At 43.5% G+C, this 24,392-nt stretch overlaps 1 protein-coding gene across 2 annotated transcripts in view; it reads left to right on the top strand.

Moving 5' to 3' along the window:
* WDR33 (WD repeat domain 33) overlaps window positions 1-24,392 on the top strand; it is a 935,332-nt gene that overhangs the window by 867,267 nt on the left and 43,673 nt on the right. Inside the window, exons 19-20 of one of the 2 annotated variants that reach the window (XM_069617825.1) lie at window positions 14,521-14,681; window positions 14,779-14,871. In XM_069617825.1, coding sequence (XP_069473926.1) covers window positions 14,521-14,681; window positions 14,779-14,871 — 254 coding nt within the window. The remainder of the gene's footprint in view (window positions 1-14,520; window positions 14,682-14,778; window positions 14,872-24,392) is intronic. The other variant, XM_069617826.1, reaches the window with a different exon arrangement.

The raw sequence follows: 24,392 nt of genomic DNA, 5'->3' as shown, positions 1-24,392 counted from the left end.
GGTGTAAGCAAGCCCAACTTTTGGTATACGTCTGTACCACACAGTTTGTTGGTAGTGAGCTGAACAGCCAGGCTCATCTCAAGAGTGAATGTGAGGAGTACAAGTAGTTACTCAAAGGACTTTCAATCACATTGTTTCAAGTAGACACTGGTACTCCAGGTTTCTTGGTAAAACACTTATTAATTTGTTTACACAATCATTTATAAAACATTTCACTAGAAGAAGACAACTTAATATGATAAACCAATACACTTCAATAAAAATGTTTGACAGTTTGAACCTCCTTTGAAAAAGGAGCCAAATGGCAGTTCAGTTAATTAGCAATGAGCAAAAAGGACAAAAGTAGAATAGATTATATATACTTTCTAGGCAATGCAAATAGTTTCATTTCACCAGAATAGTTCAAAAGGCCAAAGTCAGTGGGCTAGTGTTCTGGATAGGAAAGAGCAGTTCTGGTATCTAACGGTAAAGTATTTGCAAAAGTTCTCAGAAGTAGTTTAGGCGAAAAATAATCATTTGTGGGGTCACAAGCTGATTAGGCCTGTAAATTGGGAAAGTTTCACAAACTTTCTCCGAGAGTGGCATTATATCAATCGGGTTGGCGCAGTACCCTTTGTATGAAGAAAACAAATGTTGCTGACGTCGTGGTTCCTGGCAGTTCCTGCAGATCTTGCTGTTCCTGAGGAGCCTCAGTCGTGGGGACAAAGAGGGAGGATGTCGGGGGGACTCTTGCACGGGATCGTTGAAGAAAGCAAACAAAATCAAGTCACTTCAGTTCCAGTAGCTGTAGATTCAAGAACACAAACTGGTGTCCCTCTCCCTGGTTAAACCTAACCAGCCTTGAAAATGGTATCCAGGTGTCTTATGAGTTGATTGATCCCACCAACTCAAAGGAAGAAGCAGTCCTTGAAGGAGCTTCTCTGCCGAATGGAGTTTGGCAATTCGGACCTGCAGCAGGGCTTCACCGGGCAGACCAGTGGTCCAGTGGTTGCAGAAGCCATCCTCTTCCAGCTCGTCTTCGGTTCTTTCGTTCCAGTGGTCGACTCTGCCTTTCAAGCCAAAAAGCCTTGCCTTTTATGCAGGTTTCTCCCATTCATTCCAGCCTATCTGTCGGACAGCCAGCCAGCCAATCACCTAGGAGTGCATTCCTGTCTCCTAGGAGACGAAGCACAGGGAGTTTCGGGCACCGCCTTCGCTTCCTGCCCCCGCCATACACCCTGGAACCAGAGGCAGGCTTCACTCATGAATCCCACCAAAGACAAAATGAACAAAGGGACCAAAGCTGGTTTGACGCGCAGAGTAAATCTCAAGAAGGACCTTTCCACAAAGAAACAGCGAAAAAAGACGACCGGGCAATTTTGACAAAAATGGCACCCTTGGGTGCTTTACTGCAGCTGCGAACGCAGCCCGCTATAAATGCACACCATGGTAGTTAAAAGTAAACCACTGCCACCAGCCATTCATCGAGGAAAGGGTAACATAAACATTTCACATGATAAACTAGACCAAGGGGATAATAAGTAACCCCTCAAGCATCCTTTTGCAAGATAGTGTGTGCTGGGTCTAGAAAGGTAAGTGCAAGTAAAGTCGATTTCACTTCACTGCTCTTGGAAACAGTAGTTTATCCAAGAGATGGTATTTAACCCTTTGGGAAATCTGAAAGACTTCCCTGTGCTACTGCACTGAAGGTGCTGTACCACAATGTAAAAGATGCCTATTGAGTTTGTCAGACTCCACAAGAGAAACAGTTATAGTGACTTTTTCAAATGCCATATTTCGAAATGTAATTTTCTCAACACAATTTTGTCAAAGTTTTTGAATGTTTTTTTTTTAATTTTATTTTTGAAATTGGGGTGGGGGGGTTCCCCCCAAGCCCCAGTTTTTTTGGACACTTTTTTTTACTAATTAAACCAAAAAAAAGAATTTGAAAAAAATGTTTTCGCCACTATTTTTCAAAAATGTTTTCGAAAAATTTACCGGATACTGAGAAACAGAGTTCAGATCACATTAAAAATACATGAGAGTGGGGGGAAAAGGGGTTTCACTCTCTCCAGGTCTAAACATTGTCAGAAAATCCAGCAAAGTTGCTGGGTGTCTCTAAGAGAGGAATTAGCACATTTCTGAGAATTCTCCCTAACACTGGGCTTGCGGATGGTGATCCACATGAGACAGGTGCCCAAGGCCGCAGACAACACCTCCGACCATCCTGGAATTCTGTCTGGCCTACGTTATAGCTATTCTCTCTTGGAAAGGACGGGGACCCTGCCTGGACTCCCTGCAACCGCTACTGGGGTTGGGGACAGTCAAACACATGGGAGACAGCCACCCAAGGCCAGGCACATTACCCCGACCATCCTGGAGTACTGGCTGCATTACAGAATTTCACTTGGGGAAGGGGACCCTGCCTGGCTCCCTGGGCCAGCCTCTGCACTTGGGGATGGTCGCCCCATATGAGATACAGCCGCCCAAGGCCAGGGATATCACTCCCGACCATCCTAGAGCTCCTGCTGGGCTGTGTAACAGCTTTTCCCTCTGGGAAGGGATGGGAACCTGACGGGGCTCCCTGGGACTGCTGCTGTGCTATGGAGAATTCTCATTTCTGTGCTAATTCCCTTCTACTTTCTGTGCTAATTATTCCCTAAATAACCTTGGAGACCCCCAGCTCTTTTGCTGGACTTTAGGACTTTTTAATTTTAATCCTGGAGTGAGCCCTTTTTCTCACTCATGTGTGTATCTGATTTTGATTGTTTCCTTTGTTTTTGGAGTCTGACAAACTCCATAGGCATCTACTTTTTGTATGGTGACATACAGCACCTTAATTGCAGTGTCACAGAGAAATCCTTTAGATTTCTAGTAAGGTTTACATACCTTTTCTTGTGTGAACTACTGTTCCCAAGAACAGTAAAGCATAATTGACTTTACTTAAGTTTTCCCTTTGTAGGTCCAGCACACACCATCTTATGGAGAGTGCTGGGGGGTATGGGTTACCTAGTAGCCCCTTTTCCTACTTACTCATGTAACATTTTTTGTTACCCTCACTACTTTAAATGGCTAGTGGCAGTGGTTTCATTTTCCTACCATTGTGCTTTTCTACCACAGGCTGAATCCTCAGCTGCAGTAGAGCACCAAGGGGTGACCATCTTGTCAAAATGGCCCAGTCTTCTTTTTTTTCGCCATTTTCTGTTTGTGAGGTCTTTCTTGGGTTTTACTCTGCGCGCCAAACCAGGTTTGAACTCTTTGTTCATTTTGCCTTTGACGGGCTTCAATACTGAAACCCGCCTCCGGCTCCAGTGTGTCTGGAAGGGCAGGAAGGGAGGGAGGTTCCTGAAACTCCCCTGTCCTTTGTCTTTAGGAATGCCTGAATGCACCCAGTCCTGATTGGCTGGCAAGCTATCCTTGCAGAACAGCCACCCTGCTGTTTGAGTGACAGTTAGGCTGTGCATGAATGGGAGAATCCTGCTTAAACTGTGAAGGTTTTTGGACTGAAGATAGTCGACCACTGGGAAGAACAACCAGGCGAAGAAACTGAACGAAGCTTGCTGCATCCTCCTAGACTGTTGAACTGGCCGGTGAAGCGCTGCTGCTGTGTTGAAACTCCTTTTTCTAATCTACAAGAGAAGCTCCGGAAGGGACGAATTCTTCCATTGGGTTAGTGGGACCAACTAACCCTGAGACGAACTCCGCTGGACCACCTTACCCGACAGACTGTACTACTTTGCTGCTGCATGAACCGAGTGCCAGGGGTCGAGAACTCTGTTGTCTAGTGCAACATCTGTGATCCAGCCAGAAGCTTCAGGAGTCTCCCCAGGACCCTCCAGAAGCAGGACGACCAGCTCTAGAGTCCCCTCAGCAGAGTGCAGGACTCTCGGAGTGAAGGGAAGCCCAACCGGTATCCAAGATCAACGGTGGTGCTATTTACTGAGAGCTGAAACCGCAAAGTGCCGCTGATCCGAAAAGAGCCATAGCTGCCGCCGACAACTGAATTGCTGCCGCAGAAGTCCTCAGACGTCCTCCCTCTTGTCCTCACGACTGAGGCCCAGGATCTGAATCTCTGCAACCGGACAGAAGCCAGCTGGACCACTCTTCTAACCAAAGGTACTGTTCTGACTTAGGGTACTTAACTCAGTGTCTTTAGCTTTGCTCTTCTCGGTAGAGACTTGCTGTAGCTACCTTGCTATAGTTGATTTCAGCTCTAACCTTAACAAGTGTAACAGCTTGTGACCTTACATTGATATTTCTTCAACAAACTCTCTGACTTTGTGCTAGACCTTTACTATCTAAGAAGTGCCTCAGCTCTGTAGACTGTGCTCCAGTTGACTTTGGCTGTCCTGGCACCATGCAGACTCTTCTAATCCATTTGACTTTGATTCTTACTGTCCCTCGTGTCCCTCAAAATCCATCTGTCAGCTGAATGAACCCTCCATACACTAGATGTAAGGAGAGCGGTTTTGTACTACGTAAACAAAACTAAGCCTGTACAGAAAACAGACAAACTCTTTGTTTCCATAGCAACAGGCATGGAAGGCGATCACATATTTAAAGAACATAATCTCCAGATGGATAGTCAGATGTGTACAGCTATACTATTCATTATCAAAGAAAACCCTGCCATTCACACCAAGAGCTCACTCTAGGAGGTACAGGAGCTAGTTTAGCATTTATTGTAAACGTCCCCGTTGACACTACGGACATACCTTTACTCAGCACTACTGCATTGACAAACATTCTAAAGCAGATTCACAGGTGGGTCAACCAGTGCTAAAACATCTATTGGCCGCTTGTACCATTTCATAACCCACCTCCTTCTCCAGATAATGCTCGCTAATCTATGCATAGCATGTGATCTAAGCAGATCCACATGCCTCAGAAGGGATAGATTACTCACCAGTCATATTTCTGTTGCTTGTATCTGCTTAAATTCACATCCGCCCACCCTTCCTCCTTCCTGGAGTCGAAGGTGCATGGCTGGTTCTTGATTTATCGCTGTTTTCCGCTTCATTACATATGTACCTCATGTCAGAAACAAAACAATCTGAGGGACCTTGACGTGTGAAGGACCATGGGTACAATAGACATCACACTAGGGATAGTATTATTGACCCGCCCTATCTACGCCCCTTTTTTCGAGTTTCGAAAGCAAACCATGTAATACTCTGTGACTACCACTAGATGTCAGCCTGTGCATAGCATGTGAATCTAAGCCGTGTAAGGAAACCATGGTATCGCCAATAAGACACACAAGTGATCACAGTTCAAGGGTGTTTTTACTGATTTAAAAAGGGTTTGAAAAACGCCTATCTAACCCCAAATCTACAGGTGGGAGCAACCTACGACCATCATATAATAACGCAGTCCTAGTGGTGTCTTGTCAAAATAAAAGGGCCTATACTAAAAATAAAACCTATTGCCAATCCTTGCCTCTAAATGCAACAAAAGGTGGAAGGGGTATGAAATGCTAACAGGATCAGTTTCCAAAATTATATGTCAGAATGGTAGAGCAATAAAGTTCCCTTCCCCACATTTTCAGCACGGGGTAAGGTAGAGCACTCGGCTCTATAGCACACTCTGGCTTCTCTTAGCACAAGGAGGCAGTCTCTGAGGCACGATAGGACATTCTAAGAGAGTCTCTTAACAGCATAGTCTCTTGCTCAAAGTCTTTGTTCAACAAAAAGATCTAACAACTTTGTTCCCTTCCTTTCGCTTGTAGCACATATCGGGCAGATCATCCACCCCGGGGTCTCCCTCAGCCAGGCTTGTCCTCCCCTTGCTTTCAAAGACACTGTAGGCCCACCCTCGTCCAGGCTCAGACCTTCCCTTCACTTATCGTAATGTCCTTTGATTTGTGTAACTTCAATACTATTTGTGTCACTGTTGCAGGCTCCCCTCTACCAGGCTGAAGCCTATCTTTCATTCTCTTGGGCATTTCTTGCGATCAAAGACTTTAGATTGTGTTAAGGAATTTTCTTAGACCCTCACAGGACCACTTCGATCTTTCTATCCAATCTGAAAAGTTCTATTTGCAGTTAAAACTTCCTGGCAGAGACCTTGTGACTGGGCACCCACGTGGTGCCGGACCACTCTATCATGTAGGAAAGGGGGGGTCTTTCTTCCCCAATGTTCCACTTTTATCTGGATCACCTCACTCGTGGTTTCACCAATCTTTCATCAGTGACTCTCGCCGCTGGCAACCTTTAAGCCTAGCTCAGCCTTGCACAAGTTCTCTCAACTCGGTGGCTGCCTGGAGATGGGTTTCTCTCGCCATGCCAGTCTCTCTCGCCCTCTGAATCTGCATTTTGCCTTCAAGTTCTTCTCCAGTGTCTCAAGTCTTCTTTTTATGCAGTCTGGCTCTGAGGCCTCTGTGTTCCTGACTTCTCCCCAAAAGTTCTTAGGGTTCTCCCTCTGTAAAGTTCGGACCCCTCCTTAATGACATACACAGAGGTCTCCCTCAGCCGGGCTTGGACCCCTCTCCGTTCTCTCAAAGAACCAGTTTTGGACTTCCAGTCCCAGAATGCCTTGTGGTGTCTTTTGCTCCCATTTCAAAGCTCCTCAAAACGGCATTCCATGGCTTTGGGAGCTGCAGGAGTTTCAATGGGATGTGTATTTAGATCAGGGTCTCACCACCTAACCCTCAGAGACCTAGGCATGCCGGCTTGGCCCAGTAGAGGAGCTCTGGTGCACCACTGCCAGGAGGAGACCCCAGCTGCAGCACTTCCAGGAGACCCCAGCCGCCCCTGGTTTTGCCTCCTGGAGGTACAGTTCCATCTCCACACTGCAGCCTCCCTATCTTCAAAGGTCCAGTGTCTGGGTGGTTTCTTCCTCCGCCAGGTCTCCCAGGCTCTCTGCATCTCACTTGGACTTCCTATGGCTTCTCGGCACCTTCCAGCTTCCCCAGCTTGCTCTAAATGCTTTTTCTGGCTGCTGCTTTTATACTCCCAGCTAGATTGATTGGAGTCAGGTGTGAGTAGTTGTCCCTCCCTCCCTGACTTTGACCTCATTATCGAGACAATTTGGCGACTGCCCATAGGAATCCATTGCCCATTGATTCCTATGGGTAATCCTCATGATTGCCATCTGCCTCTTCTTCGTCCCAATAATAGGGGGTGGGATTATGGGAATTGTGGTGTTCTACAATAAAGGATAAAGATGTTGTGGATTTTTGTCAGAAAAAGGGGTTTGAATGTAGGGTTGTCGGAAAGAAGGGTAAAACTCATGTTGGAATTTAGGGATGGTCTTTTGTTTCCCTGATGGTTTTGCCTTTTCCTTTCAGAAAGGTACTGGGGTATAATGGGACACTGTTTACAATATCCCATGACAACTGAGGCAATGTCCGGTAGGGGGGTATCGGAACGGGAGGAATACCATGTCTCGCCCGAGGGTGTGTCTGCCATAGTCCCCAAGGACCCCCTGCCCAGGGGTATATAGTGATATTACCGAAAACATTTTACAGACAAACAACTTTTTCGGAAAAAAATGTCGAATGTAAATGTGTCGACATTACATAATTTTAATTGAAATGGTCATTTGAAAAAAAAACAATTTCGGTAACCCAATGCCTAAATGTCAGGGTTAACTTGTCTAAAAAATGACATCATGGTGGGCCCCCCAACTCCCCCACTACCCACGCAACCCTTGCACTCTCCGCAACGAACACACAAATTATACGCATTATGAGTGGTCGAAAGCACATAAAATAACGATACTAAGGGTTAAACAAGTGAGTAAAAGCCAAGAGTAAAGCACCTTAAGTAAACAGTCACAAACCGATGACGGTTGAGATCAAACAGGCATTGCATGACAGAAACGGAGGTCAGAGACAACAAAGTGCGCAGGGAGAGCAATTGCAGAAAAAAATGATGATAAAAAGAAAAGGTGAACATAACCATTTACTGGACAGAACAGCAATACTAGTACAACGAACAGTGAATGAAATTAAAGAAAAAGCTGTGGAAAACCAGAGGTGAGGCCAGCGGGTCTGTAATAGCTCGCACATGTACCAAAGTACCATTACCTGTGGCAGCGCAAATCCAGCTGAAAAACATATACAACGTTCCTTGAACCGTAAAAAACAAAAAAAGCAAAATCTGCCAATAGCACCGAGGGGATACGAGGAAATATAGATACCAGAAATGTTTAGAAAAACGGACAAAGATGAAGATTTTCACTACGTGACATTAGAAGCAAAAGAGGAAAAGATGATAATTTTTACATCGAACAGTAACTTGCGACACCTTGGAAATTGTGATATTTGGCAAAGCGACGCCACATTTAAGGCTTGCCCACAACCGTTTCAACATTATTACAGTGTTCATGGATCAGTTAACCAAAGTCTTATTCCACTATTCGTATTAATGCCAAAGATGACAGGAATTATACAGATTAATATTTGAAAAAATAAGCCATTCCTGAAAAACTACCTAACACAATAGTAATGGACTACGAACTAGCCCAAATAAGAGCATTGAAAGGAGTATACAAAGACACATGGATGCAAGGTTGTTTTTTTCCCTTTACACAAGCCATATGGAGACAACTACAAAAAACTGGGCCTACACACAAAATACATAGAGGATAGCGATTTCCAGCACAATATTAAGAAATTGTTTGCTTTAGCATTTGTGAAAGAGGAAAAAGTGATTACATTTTACGAAAATTTAATTGACACTGCTTACAAGAAAAACGAAGAACATATGACAGATTTGCTGGATTACATGGAAGGCACATGGTTGGGGCAATTAACAAGGAATGGTACAAGGAGACCTAAATATCAAATATTGTGGTGGAACTGTTACGTTGCAGTAATTGAGGGTAGAGCTAAAACAAATAACATGCTGGAAGGGTGGCACAACAGAATAAACAAGATTCAATATCAAAAACCCAACACTATGGAATTTCTTACGGGACTTAATTACAGAACAATCGGCACAAGAGTTTATCTCAAACAATTTCACTGGAAAATGGACAAGTAAAAAAGAAAAAATATAGAGACTATGAACAACTAATTCAAAGTATAGTGAACAATTTTGAAACACAAGATGCATATGACTTTTTAGAAGCAATAGCGTATAATCTGAAGTGTTTAGGTACTCACCATTTCAAAAATCCACGTTAATCCATGAAGCATCCAAAGTAACTGAGAATCCATAAAAACGATGCCAAAGTCAGTATCCATAGTCCATAAAATGAATCCAGGAAGCGTCCAATGTAAGGAAAATACATTAAAAAAACCATTCCAAGAAGAGAATCCACAATCCATTCCAGCAAAAATAAATTGAAACCAAACGCATAAAAATGCATAAACCATTCCAAGAAGAAAATCCATAATACATTCCAGGGGAAAAAACGTGTAATCCAGGTTGCATAAAGAAAGAAACCAAGCAAAAAAATATGTAAAAAACCATTCCAATAAGAGGATCCATAATCCATTCCAGCAAAAACAATAAGTAATCCAGGTTCCATAAAGAAAGAAAGCAAACGAAAAACTTTTCTGAAATCCAAAAATGCAATCCCAAAAAACACATCCAGTACATAAAAAAAGTCAGAAAGAAAAATCCAAAGAAAGGGGAAGAGCAGCAGCAAAGACACCCGACGGTAACGAACGGACTCGCAAAATGGCGCTTACGCACACGTGACGCATGCGTAAGGGGTTACGTAAAGATCTCAGTTTTCAAAAATAATATTAAGTTACATTACTAAATGTTATACAATTGCACCATCTAGCGGTGAAGAAAGATACCAGTTCCATTCAATACATTTTTATTTTGTTACTGTTAAATGATTTAATATACTAATAAATTTTGTATTTCGAATTATTATATTTTAGAAAAAAATGTATTCGAGAAAATGTTTTTTCAAAATAATATTTTAGAAATATTGACTTTCAAAAGTATTACATTCGAAAAAAATAACTGGTTACCCTGCCCAGGTGATACTCCCTCACTTATCCGCCCCCAGGGTTGCGATCAAGAGCGATGGCCCTTCCTTGGCAACCTGAACAAAGGATCCCTGGTAATAATCTGGGAGAAACGCCTTAGGTTTCTCACAGCAAATACAAGCATCAGAAATATGTTTACGGTGAGTAATGCATCACATACATGTATATTTCTGATGCTTGTGAATCTACTTAGAATCTCATGCTGTGCATATAGTCCGACATCAAGTGGTAGTCGCGGAGTATTGCATCTTGCTTTTGAAGATCATAAGGGGACGTCGACATGGGCGTGACTGTAACACTATCCCTAACATGACGTGTAGTGTACCCAAAATCCCTCACAAGTCGAGGCCCAACTAGTTGGTCTCCTTATGCGGAGATCGCAAGAGTTAATATTGCTCAATATTGTTTTTGCCCCACAACCTATGTTCGTCTAGTCTTCTGACTACTTCTGTTCGACGACTGCTTTGTGGACTTCCTGCACCGAAGACATCCACTACTGCTCGGAGACAGGTGTACCCTTTAAATTTTGTCCATCGTGTAATGGCAAATCCCTGTGGAAAGATGCCCATCACTGTTGCAATAGGTGTCGCTCGAGACCACAGCAAGTGTTCTTGTAAGTCCTGCAAGCTCTTTCGTCCCAAGATGTTAAAGTACAGGCGGAGAAAATGGTGGGCGGCCTACGCAATGCATGCCGAGTCATTCCCCCATTGGCACCACTGCTTCTGATGTCGAGGATTCCAGAGGCAGCCATGGCTCTGATGTGGAAGCTAGCGACCTTTCGGCGGAACCCTCAGAATCCCAGGTGCCCGGCCCCGACAGACAGGCCACCGGCTCTGTTATGGGGAGTTCACATCCCAGTGACGAGGGCACACACACACCACCTAAACCCAAACACACAACCCCCAAGGCCTCCTTGACGGACACATCTAAGAAGCACCTAATGTCGTGGCTGTCTGCCGAACCTTGCGGTCCAGCACCCTGCGCGCAACAGTCTTGGCATCTCATGGCAATGTCACTCTCCCCTCCCAGGAAGCTGCCATGCCCTTACAACATGCTGCCTTAAGACCAGGGGGAGACACTTTATCCATGCCCTCAAACTCTCAACTTGGCAGCCTGGCTCCTGAGGTCATAGCGTTTGGGCACTTCGAACTTCCTCAAAGATGTATGGACATACTCAGGGAAGCGCGGAAACCTAACACCAGGCATTGCTACTCCAGCAAATGGAAACGCTTTGCCATCTGATGTAATGGCAAGGGCATCAACCCTATTGAATATACGCCAAGACATATTGTCTTGTACCTGACCCAACTGCTAGATTTAGGTCTGATTTTCAATTCCCTAAAGGTCTATCTAGTTGCGCTTTCAGCGGACACCAAGTCCCAAAACAAGGTTTCGTGGTGGAAAATTCCAGTAATTAAACCATTTATGGAAGGGGTAAAAAGGACCCATCCCCCTATTTCGAACCCAGCTCCTGGATGAAACCTGAACATTGTGTTTACCAGACTAATGGGGCCTCCTTTTGAACCAATGCACAAGGCTAGCCTCAAAGCGCTCGCCTACAAGATCGCCTTCCTGGTTGCGATCACCTCAATAAGTAGAGTAAGTGAACTACAGGTCCTTTCTGTTCAGGACCCATCATCACGATTCACAAAGATAAGGTGGTCCTGCGCACTCACCCACGATTTGCGCCTACATTTTATATCAAAGTTCCATGTAAACCAGTCCGTAGATCTACCCACCTTTTTCCAAAGCCCACTAACTTGGCTGAAAGAAGTCTCCACACACTAGATGTGAGGAGAGTGGTTATCTATTATATTGAAAAGACAAAGCCACTAAGAAAAACAAACCAGTTCTTCGTATCAGTGGCAGCTGGTAGAGAAGGGGACCGTGTCTCTAAAGCAGCTATCTCCAAGTAGATTGTGAACTGCATTACACTGTTACACTATTGCCAAGAAAGATCTACCCTTCATGCCTAGAGCACAATACTTGGGGCTCATGGGCTACCATAGCATTCATTGCAAATGTTCCTCTTGAGTCCATTTGTAAGGCAGCAACCTGGAGTTATGTACAAACCTTTGCACAACATTACTGCCTAGATACACGCTCTAGGTCTGATTCTCAGGTGGGACAAGCGGTGCCAGGCCTCCAGATAAGGTGCGTTCTAGGCATTTGTATGCATGAAAATCTTGCAAATGCGACAGCTTTATTTTCCTTTGTACATTTTTTACACACAGGTTTAGACCATAGGGCACTTCAAAGGTCAGGTTACTTGAAAGAAACCAGAAGGCTGCTTTTGATTTTTATCTACATGGATGTAATTGCAAGCTACCTCTGAAACAGAATGTAGTTCTTTGAAAACTGCACACTGTGATAAAAGGAATTGTTGCTTCCCATTCAGCTTCAGAAGCACTGTGCATATTTTCCTAGAATTTTAGGATTGTATAATTAATAAGTCTAGTTTACATCATTCAACCTTGCAGTTGATGGGGTAGTAAAATGGTCAGTGGCAGCAGAGTCTTTGCTCAATGGTGAGTGAGTGTCACTACACCAATCGCTGCTGTTCTAGCCTCTCAAATCCTCAAGACTAGAATTAAAACATCCAAAACCTGACTCTCCAGGAAGTGAAAGCGCTGTTCAAAAACAAACAAATGAAAGTTACATTGGTAATTGAAATAGAAACTCAGCAAAACCTGTCCCTGTGATAATCGAGATAGGTATTTAATTTCATGTAGTGCTTCATAAATGGTTCGTCCAACATCTAGATACTCTTATTATACCTCAGTCGATACTCAGTTAACTGACCTCTGAAGGATGTTCGCCAATAAGGTAGGTCAGCCGGTTGAGCCCTCCTTGATGCAATCTGTGCGTGATCTGTAGGTTGCAGGTTCGAATCCCGGCAAGTCCAGCTCAGCCTTTCATCCTTTCGAGGTCGATAAAGGAGTACCGACTTTGGTTTGGTGATAATTGTGATAAATGTTTTATGTACAGCACTTTGCCAAAAGCTGTCTATAAATAACCATTTGACCATTATATTAGATATTGAATTTAGCATGGAGTCATTGCCCCTCTGCATCATATCATTGGCATACCATTAGGTAGTAATAGGTCCAGGAAATTAGGACTTTCATTAAACATCAAAAGACATTTCTGCTATCGAACCTCAAAACACACAATACAATTCATGTTTGCTTTACTATGTAATTGGCTAGGTTTTTGTGATTTCAACATTTAAATATATACAGGAGAGATCAAATGGCCAGACCTTAGAGAAATAATGAAAGGTGTATTCTGTCACAATGCAGAAAGCTGCTGTACGGTAAGGATTTCCATACAGTTTGTGCATGCGTCGCAGGATGTCACATACATTTTACTCTCTTGCAAAGGAGAAAAGTCATTTTTACTCTTAAAATCACATTTACTCTCAAAGTTTAAAAACAGGGAGTAAAATACTCCCACATCTTATCTGGAGCACTGAGCGGTGATGAGACATCTTTGCTACTGTTCCTATGCACATCCCACCACCATCTCTGGGTACTGCTTGCTAGTCTATGTACAGCATGTAATTCTAAGCAGATTCACAAGCATCAGAAGACGTGCATTAAGTAGGGTAATAGAATTTCTGGTGATTGTATCTGCTTAGATTCACAGGCGCCCACCCTTACTCCCATCGTGGAGTTGGTGGAAGATGGACATCTTACACCTATTCTCTTGTGTACTCACTCACACTGACTGTAAGGCGCCCTCACGGCAGACAAAAAGACGCACAAGGGATTTTGTGTACACTACACGTCACGTAAGCAATGGTGTTAGTCACGCCCATGTCGACGTCGCCTTTCGATCTTCGAAAGCAAGATGCAGTACTCCGCGATTACCACTTGATGTCGGACTATATGCACAGCATGTGAATCTAAGCAGATACAATCATCAGAAAGGCATATGTCTATGTATGTTTGCAGAATTCTAAGGGTGTATTTCTGGCGACCTCTGTATGCTACAAGTTCTTTGGACCTTCCTAGAGACATCTCTCCCTCCTATGATGAGTCTGGATTCTCTGCTACACTACCGTTACCTCTGTATTGACAAGTAGAATAGTTTTATAAAGTCCTTTGGATGGACTTTAGAATACCTGTCCTGACGTTTTGCACAAACTATTTGCAAAAAGAGTGCATGTTACTCAGTGCATACTGACTGGACCGATGTTTACTTTGTGTGTATGTGTTCTGTATCTTACACTAGTGCCTCTCATCTAGAATGAAACCTTACTGCTCAGTCAAGTTTACCTTGCATAGAAAACCCTGCACATACTAGCGTGGTCTCTCTAATGCCCACATGAGTTGAACAGTCATCTTTATCTAGTCCTAGTTTTGTACCCAGCAGCATTTCCATATTTTAGTTTCACTTTATTTTGTATTCTTATATGCTCAACCTTCAGAATGCTTTTGGATAAAATTTGAGGATGCTCCTTTGCACCTGTTTCTTATGGCTCAGCAATGGTACAAGCAATAAAGTAAGATGGAGCAGTGTTAGTCAGAACTTGTCTGAATGGAGTCTTGTATTTTTTTAACCTGGTGTGGTTATTTCCATTGCAGCCTAAGAAGAGCACCGAGAGTGGACAGTCGTGGCTCTAGGGGCAAAGACAGCTTCTCCAGTCCAGAAAAATGTGAATCTGATGAGCTCTTTGATCCAAAGGATGAGCATCCCAGAGGAAGAGATGGCGGAGGAAGGATGCGAACCCGTGGCACTCCTAGAGGTAAGTGACCCTGGTCACCCAAAGAGATTGGGCAACGTTTGCATAATATTTCTCCCTATGAATGTGCTCTAATAAATTCTTGTGGGCTGTAATGTAGGTGGCAGAAAAGGGCTTCTTCCCACCCCAGATGTATGTCCCCGGGCTGAAGGAGGACGAAAACCAGATTCTTGGGATGGTGGAAGAGAACCAGGTAGGAAACAAGTTATTAAACCCAAAGGTTTGTAGCTGGTAGCTGTTTTTCTAAGAATCCCATTAGATCCCAGTTGGCTGTATTATAACGTGTTCTGGATGTGGCTGATACTTGTTTGCCGCAGATGAGGTAAAGGCTCTGCATACATATTGGCAATGTATGGGTTGCATTAGAGTTACTTTGCTCACTGTTGCCCTTAAAACAGTAGCCAAACATATATGGGTTAGATCTACTAGATCATAGCGTCGCTTGAGGTTAAGGCTAGGGTGGGATTACTTTGACTTTGTTCTGCCTCTGGTGGGAAAAAAAATGTGGGTTGTGGTTGATTGTAGGCTTCAATTCAAGTATACCTGTGTACGTTCACCTTCATAGGTTTCTTGATTTTACAATATTTGGTAAGAAATTAGTGCAGTCCAAATGGTGTGGGACTACACAAGACTTCTCCTTGGTATTAGGTAACCCATCTTTTAATATAGGCCTGACCTACACAAGTTTGTAGTGTGACTGAGGAGCCAGACTTAACTTAAGAGGGGTAATGTGAGCTGTAGAGCTGTGCAATGAAACTATTAAATACAAGTATCCAATTAAACATTTACATACTGTTAGGGAGAATTCTCTGAAATTTGCTAATTCCATCCACCTTAGAGACACCTAGCAACTTTCCTGGATTTTGAGGACTTGATTTTTTTTACCTGGAGAGTGTGACCCTTTTTTCCTACACTCGTTTTTTAATGTAATTTCTGAACTTTGTTTCTTTTGGTTATGGAGTCTGACAAACTCCATAAGCTTCACCTTTTATTGTGTCACAAAGCACCTTCAGTGCAGTGGCACAGGGAAGTCTTTCAGATTTCCACCCAGCACACGCTATCTTACAATAGTATGCTGGAGGAGTTACCTAGTATTCTCTTTTGTCTGGCTTATCATGTAACATTTCTGTTACCCTTTTCTCACTGAATGGCTGGTGGCAGTGGTTTTGTTTTAACTACTGTGGTGTGAATTTACCACAGGCTGCATTTGCAGCTGCATTAAAGCACACAAGGGTGCCATTTTTCTCAAAATGGCCCGGTCTTCTTTTTTCACCATTTCTTTGTGGAAAGGTCCTTCTTGAGATGTACTCTGCACGCCAAACTAGGTTTGGTCCCATTGTTTGCTTTGCCTTTGGTGGGATTCACGAGTGAAGCCCCCCTCTGGCTCCAGCGTATCTGGGGTTGGCAGGAAGTGATTGAGGTGCCCGAAACTGCCTGTGCTTAGTCTCCTAGGAGACCCAAATGCACTCTGGAGTGATTGGCTGGGTGACTGACAGCTGGGCTGGGCTGGAATGAATGGGAGCAAGCTGTATAAAAGGCAAGGTTTTTTTGGCTTGGAAGGTAGAGTCGACCACTGGACTAAGGAATCCAAAGACATCCAAGGAATCCAAAGAAGAACTTGAAGAGGACGCCTGCTGCAACTCCTGGACCGTTGGTTTGACCGTTGAAGCCCTGCTGCTGTGCTGAAACTCCATTTTCGTATCGACAGAGAAGCTTCTGCAAGGATGACTTCTCCCTTTGAGTTGGTGGGACCAATCGACTCCAAAGTAAACCACCTGGACATCCTCTCAGTTAGTCGAGTATTCGCTGCAGTCACTGCTGGAATCGGATAGCCAGGGAGAGGAACACCAGTTTGTGCGTTGCTTTTAAGCTGGCAAGAGCTCCAGGAAGATCCTCCGGACTCCAAGAAAGAAGGACTGACCGAGCCTCCTCAACAGAGTGCGGGACACCAGATGCAAGGAAAGCCCATCTTAACAGCCAAGAACCAGTGTTGCGATTTGTGATAGACTCAAGGAGCTGAAACACTGAACAGCCACTTGTTTAAAGTTTGTTGGTTGCGAGCGGTGACCATCCCATTGCAGTGCAGGAGTCCCCAGAAGTCCTCCCTCTTGTCCCCACGACTGGGGCCCAAGAACAGTGAGAACTGCAAAGCTGCACAGGAACAGAAGTCATCTGATGCACTTTATCTTCAACCTAAAGGTACTGTAAAGTCTAAGAACTTACCTCTTCTTGTGTAGCCACTTGTCCTTGTTGGAGACTTGCTTGGTTGCATGCGTAGAGTTGCTTGCAGCTTCTTTACCTCACACGCCTAATCAGCTTGTGGCCCTACTTTGATTGCTTATTTTACACAGACTTTTTAAACATTGTAAAAGACTTTCTACTGCAAGAAGAGCTTTAGTTCACCTTGAGTTTTGCTAACATTGGCTGGCCTGGCTCCCTGAATGACTCTTCTCTCTTCTTCTAATGTGTTTTGCATTCCTTCCAGGAAAGGGTTAACTAACTTTGCATTGGGGGGTTGCATTGAAAGTACTTACCTACTTAACAATAATGGTTGAATACTTGTTTTATTCTGACTCTCTTCTCTTTAACACTACTCCCAAGAATTTTCTAAATGCAACAGTGAGATATTAATGCCAACAGCACCCTAGCTATTGAAGTCACCTGAGAGTGTAGGTAGTGCCTGTGTGTCATCCCAAATGGGCATTTGCGGATTTAGATAACGAAGAGTGTGTATTTTTGAATTGTATTTGTGTGTTTTTATATTGCTCCCTTCTGAAGAAGGCTTACTAAAACTGACTGGTAAATTAATAATTGTTTACTCAAGAAACCTTGTGTGTAAGAGTTTATTTGAATACTTGTGTTATGCAAAGTTTGTATGCAGTACCCTCTGGGAACACTACAAGCAACTCTGACTACAGGTATAGGAAACCCAACCTTTGCTATAATCTTCCTGCCCCCGCCAGACACCCTGGAGCCAGAGGCAGGTTTTACTTGTGACGCCCACCAAAGACAAGACTAACAAAGGGACCAAACTTGGTTTGGTGTGCAGAGTAAATCTCAAGAAGGACCTTTCCACAAAGAAATGGCGAAAAAAGACTGGGGCCATTTTGACAAAAATGGCACCCATGGAAGCTTTACCGTGGCTGCAAACGAAGCGTGCAGTAAAATCCCAGAATGGTAGTCAAATGTAAACCACTGCCACCAGCCATTCATTGAGGAAAGGGTAACATAAACGTGTTACATGAGAAGCTAGACAAAGGGGATACTAAGTAACCCCGCCAGCACCCTGTTGTAAGATCGTGTGTGCTGGGTCTAGAAAGTTACAAATGCAAGTAAAGTCAATTTCACTTTACTGCTCTGGGAAACAGTAGTTTATCACAGAGAAGGTATTTAAACCTTGGGGAAATCTGAAAGACTTCCCTGTGTTCCCTGTGTGCTGCCTATGGAGGTTGTCAGACTCCACAACCAAGAGTACAAAATCACATTAAAATACATGTGTGGGAAACAGGGTCTCGCTCTTTCCAGGTTCAAGAAATCAAGTCCTCAAAATCCAGCAAAGTTGCTGGGTGTCTGTAAGGTAGAGGGAATTGTCACATTTCTGAGAATTCTTCCTTAACGCCGCCTCATTGGTTAGGGACCCAAATGACCAAATGGGACAGGACGCGGGTGGGAGACACTAAATACGAGTGCCTTTGAGGCGGCATTGGAAATGTGCAATGCTTTTTTAAATTACTGGTGATTCCCAGTCTGACGAAGGGGAATATTCAAGCATGTGAATCGATCAAACATACCAATGCTGGAGAAATACAGTTACAGGTAAGTAACTAAGACTTAGGCTGTAGGTGATTTATATTTATAAGACAAACTATATGGGTATTGATTTAAATGCATTGTTCTCTCACTTTATTTATGGTTTCTTGTTTCGTTGAGTGTAATTGCCTTGCTGTGTTGACATGTATATTGTAGATAGTCTCAAAGTTAGACCAACTGTTTGCGTATGTGTGGTTTGGGGTTATGCAAACTAACATACACACAAAAACAAGCATTTACCCTGCATTTACCCAGTGGGCACCAAGAGCATGCAACACCTTACTACTTCACATCCAAATTGCATCCCCAATCACCACTTGCTGAAAGAACCTCAAAACATACCAGTTTCTGTAGGGTATTTTGTGTAGATTTGGGACCTAACGGTATTTTCCTACCGCCAAAAATAGAGTAATTCAGCAATAATCGCGCCTTGCATTCAGATTGGGTTTGGTATTATAATAATATAGTGGATATGCATTATTTCAGTACACAGATACATTTAGTTGGTATGCATTTCGTTGTGGTATAGTGATGAGCATAATTTATTTTATTTGTGGCCCCAACATACAAAACCCCTTTCTTTTGTTTAGACTGTTCTTGTGATCTCTAGAGCCCTCAGGCTTCTACATTATTCAAGAACACCACATTTTCATATGGAGTGCCACTTATGGCTGTTATCACTGATTTATCTACACCAGTGAGCTATGCTTCCATAACGTATTCACAATAACATGTGGTATCATCACTAATTTATTTACATTAGTGAAACTATTTCCAGAGGCCTCTTTCTCTGTTGACTCATGTACGTCCAACAGACTATCAGATTGTGTTCCACTCAGAAGTCGCACACATACACTGAGTGGAACCACGCACACTATTTATAATTACTCATAACATAACTTTTTCCACATGGGATGCTTGACATATATTACCTAATAACCTCCCCTTTTATCAGGTGATGTGGGCTAACTGTACCAGAGAAAAATAGAAGCCTTTACACGGATTGTGGTTTACAAATTTCATTTCAATATCGTACATTACCAGTTTTGTGAGGCAGTCTTTTCTAGAATAAACACAAGAGAAGCAATTGCAAAATACATGGCATTTCATTAGATTTTTCGCAACAATAAAAAGAACAGTGCATCAGTTGACTTGCTTTTCTGAATAGCAACATTAGAACGCAGCTATCGCTACGCTGCCTGACTGAAATAGCCTTCATTCACACACCGCATTCTCGCTTTGTGTAAGATAATTAACAGCAAAATTGTAGCAGATCCGCACATGAACTCTCTGAACAGGTCACCTTCTTTAAATGGCTCGGGACTTCCCTTTGTAACACCCGGCGAGGACATGCAGTTCCAATCTGCACTCTTTGGAGATTCCAGTCAATTGGCACCGGTTTGAGGACCAGCCTGTGAAAGTCAGCAGTACACTGGAACGACACCCCTCAATCAGGCAGCCCCACAGCAACTCCCCTCAGGCTTCTCACCCAAGCTGTGTAAAAAATGTCCTCTGCCTTTCTCTCTCCCCGAGATTCTTCAGGAAACCTGTTACAGCACCTAGGGTGACGTGCACCCAATAAAATTCTATTATGTTATACCCTCCTTCTTTAAACAGTGGCTTGGATTATACAGTTTAGAAACTGTATCTACTAATTTCCTGGCATGCAGATTTTGCATCCAGCTAACAGTGAACAGAGAAGAAAAAAAATGAATCCAAGTGCACGTGTAAAATGACTTTCAGAGCCTGTTTTTTGCACCTCATTTTGCACTGGAGAACACATTATGATGTTGTTGGATTAGAATCATGTTAGTACTGTTAATTATATTAGTTCATTAATCCTCTAATGTGTCTCCTGCAACAGAGGCATTTCAGGTGAGAGAGAAGAAAAATAAATGTGTTTTTCAATGTGATAAAAATTGCTGTGTTTTTGACTGAGTAGCCTGTCTTCATTTACATGTCCATGTCACATTGGCAACACATGGCTTGCTGTACCACATTATAGCGATACATTAATCCCATGCAATGGTTCTGTGCTCCCAAAACACGCCATATATTGATCCCATGTAGTGGTGCTGCACTCCAAAAACACGCTAAATAATCCTACATTTCCCCACATGTAATCCAGCCCCTCCACCTCCCATGCGACCACTTGTCTATCCTAATCTTCCTATTCTGAAAATATTTTGCAACATCTGTTTCACCTCCCACCTTTTTGAACGTTGTAAGGCACCATGAGCCTCTCTGCATAGGGCCAGCATGGAACAAAAATTCGAATTGAATGTTTTTCTCAAATGTTACCTGCTTAGTGTGTTAAAGGCCCAATAAATCTGTATATTTTTGTACTTTTGTGTGGATTTAATAGCTTTGTGTGAGGTTAACTGTACTTAAACATCCCCCGGCCCTATATGTCCTGAAGTCATCCTTACAGGTCACTCTAATTTACCTTAATAGTTTGGTTAGACAGTGCCACATACTGTGTGCACTAACTCTGTGGGCCCATCAGAACCATCCCAAAGTGCTGGTTCTAGAAATCCATCTTCACATATAATTAACATCCTAATTTGACCTAGAAGTATACATTCCGAATTTTGGGTTAAACTGGTAAAAGGAAACTATAATGCACCACCAAACTGAATTGTTCCGTTTTCAATGTTAACTGAAAAGCATGGATATGTTCAACGTTGCTGCGCCACTAAGAGGGAGAAATTGTTTCATTATTTGCTGAACCCAAGCTGGGGGAGCAGGCCACGTGAATACTTTGTAGGAAGGCAAAGATAATATGCAACTATATTGTCACAAAAAGACTGCCACAAAGACCATACTCAAACGCGAATTGATGTAAAAGGAACCGTAGTATCAGGAATTAACAATGTACAGGGATGCAAAAAGACTGATTGCGGGACATCCCTTTTTTCTGCATATTTTTTTGACAACTAAATTAAGAAGTGGTGATGACAAACATAAAGGGCATTACCATTTGAATATACCTTCTTAGCTGTTACTTTGCACAGAGTTGTGTATGAGAGGAAAAACATTTTCTCAAACCAGTTAAATTCCTCACAAAAGGCAGGACACGATGGGCCTTATTACAGGTACAGCGGAGCAGTAACGGAGTGATAATTCTTTTACCACCACATTACCGCATCGCCATACTACAATTTCAGCGGTGAAGTGTTTACCTCCAGCAAAAAGCTGGAGCTAAATCCACAGCTTTAATGCCGCAAATCTGCAGAATTACCACTAGCAGTAATTCTGCCAAAATTCCCATAGACTACTATGGACTCCAATAAATGGCAACTAACACCGCCTACCACCACTTGTTATCCGCCGCTAAGCATGAATAGCTATATGGATAAAAGGTTGGTCTCGGACTTGAGTAGTCCACACTTTGTACTTCTGAATCCTGCGACAGGCCGACTTATTGTTCTGAGGTTGATAAATCGGGCATCATTTAAAAATGGGGTAATGGCATATGTTATTAAAGCACTTGGAAACTGGAAGAGTTTGTCATGAGGCACTATATATGAATCTGTCTAATGATTATGTTCTAGCCAATTAGGATTCAAATATACTTACCTCAGTGGTAAGGGGAAAGAGGACATGGCTGTGGTGAAGGAGAGAAAGGATAGAGTGAGTTTCTAACTCTCCCTGCCTCATACGATAACCTCAACTAGGTTGCGATGGTGTGCCGCTTATCTAACAGAACGGATAGAAAGAGATAAAACTAGCAACTCCTACATGTAGTAATACATTCAGCCTTCGTTGCCCTTAACCACCCTCTTCCAGTGATGAAGGTGGCTCGATTCACACCCATGCCACTGAAACCAGTCAACGGTGGTTGCTACATTCAAGAGGCATAATTGGCTAGAACATAATTGTGAGACCGATGTGTCTTGCCAGATTTTTTGTTTTTGTTCAAATGTGTATAGAGTAAGGGCAACACCCTGGAAACTCACTCTCCTGAACCCCCCCCCCACCCCCCAGTTTGGTTAAGCACTATATATGAACACAATTATCCTAACCCTCTCGGGTTGATAACATGTCTATCATTGAGTGGGTTAACACAATTGATTTTTACATCAAACTAGGGGTTACATGCAGTGACATGGTGTGCATTTTATCACATATTGCCCATATATGCTAAAATGGCTGTGCAACGAGATTTCGTCTTGTCCTTTGCCCATCTTGTCTTCTGGTCTTTTTCCTGCCCTCACGGTTCGGGGATACCATATGTGGTAAATTGTTCCGAAGGAAGGCGGCAGTATGTGTTTGTGGCCGGATGTGGGGGCTAAGAGTGTCTGGTTTTTGTCAACATCATGGCCAATGTTTGTCTGTCGCTGGGCTAATTTGGTGGCCACAGACTGTCCATAATTAGACGACCCCTGCCAGTTTAATTGCTGCATATCCCTGTTATTGCTTTGGCTACTCCATCTTGAATTTAGGATACAAGGACGACTCCTGCAGCCATTCAGTTAGCCATTGGCGCCACAACCCCTTCGAAAAGGAGCATCATGCTGAAGACTCTTGGATCATTGCTGTTGCCAACCAACTAGGCCTCTTGCCAAGTCCTGGCTAATTTATACTCCTTTGCCTGATCTCTTGAAGCTCTTCATTGGTGCTTCAACCCCTGGAACACTGGGAACAACCAGTCTCAACCCCTGCTAGTGGATCCTGCCTTCGGCATCTGTTGGAAGTGTCCCATTACCACCCTGTGGAGTGACCAACTCCAGCCTGGGCTACTGCGCTGTACCAGTCGCCGTCCTGAGTTCAGACATGGCCCTTTGCAAATTCTAGGCTGGTGAGACGTAAGGCCTTCCTCTGCATTTGCAGCACCCCAGCACAAAAAGGGGCATTGTGGGACCTGCTTCTTCGTCGTCTTGTCGTTTGCCTGATTGCAGTGTTCTCTGCCGTCTCCTGCTTGCATCATATCTTTGGATTCACTGAGTCTGCATTGTGGTGGTCTTGTTTCGTCCAGCTGTCATGTCTCAGGAACATCTCTCCAGAGCCAAGAACCACCGAGTAGCTGGAACTAAATTCTGACACTGAAACTGACCTCTTCAACAGAGATCACTGGACCCCATCCACCACTACAGAAAGTAAGTGGGCCCAGCAAATCTAGAAACCCTAGGGTGTGATTTCTTGTTGAATATGAATAGGACTCACCTTCATTCGGTTGCATGGGCACTACCTGAAAATGTTTATCCTGCCCTGTAATTGTATATTGATTTTATGGAACTAAGATATACGCCCAGATGCGTTTGGGCCAGGCACGCTATACAAATAAAGAAATACAAATACGTTCTCACCCTACCGCTTTCTTGCCTGGTCGTGATCAGTGGAGTTCTGGCCATGGATGCCCCCTTGGGATTCTCTGAATGTGGTGGGATTTATAGAGGACACCTTAAGAACCTTTGTTTGCTTTGTTCTTCAGTACTTGAGATGCTTACACCTACATGTTGGCTTTGCCAATACTTGTTCCGCCTACTTAAGACTTAACTCCGTATAATAGGTTAATTTAGGGACTTGTGACTTTTAGGGCTCTAGGCCCCATCTCATTTAGCATGGAAGGACTTTTAATATACAGGACCTTATTTTTTTGATTTAATCTTTTTATTCCAGTATACCAAAACAAACATGAATTGCAAAGCAACAAGCTGGGGGTAGATCTCTCTCTGCAGCAGGGGCCTCCCTCTAGAACAGCCTTCCTGCCTCCCTGAAACTTTAGGAGAACCATCTCCGGTTCCGGAAGCACCTCAAAACCTACCTCTTTGCCTCTGCTTGCTCTCCATCTCTCCCCTGCTAAAATCACTGAACCTGCACTGAATCTGCAACTGGGCCACTCACCGATCTGGGTCCTTGGCCCAGCCACTCTTCTCTGCACTGCCTACCTGCACTACGGGA

This window comes from Ambystoma mexicanum, chromosome 10, assembly GCF_040938575.1.
Source record: "Ambystoma mexicanum isolate Mex_15411 chromosome 10, UKY_AmexF1_1, whole genome shotgun sequence".
In the NCBI taxonomy this organism is placed as follows: domain Eukaryota; kingdom Metazoa; phylum Chordata; class Amphibia; order Caudata; family Ambystomatidae; genus Ambystoma; species Ambystoma mexicanum.
This window is presented reverse-complemented; position numbering and strand designations above follow the sequence as displayed.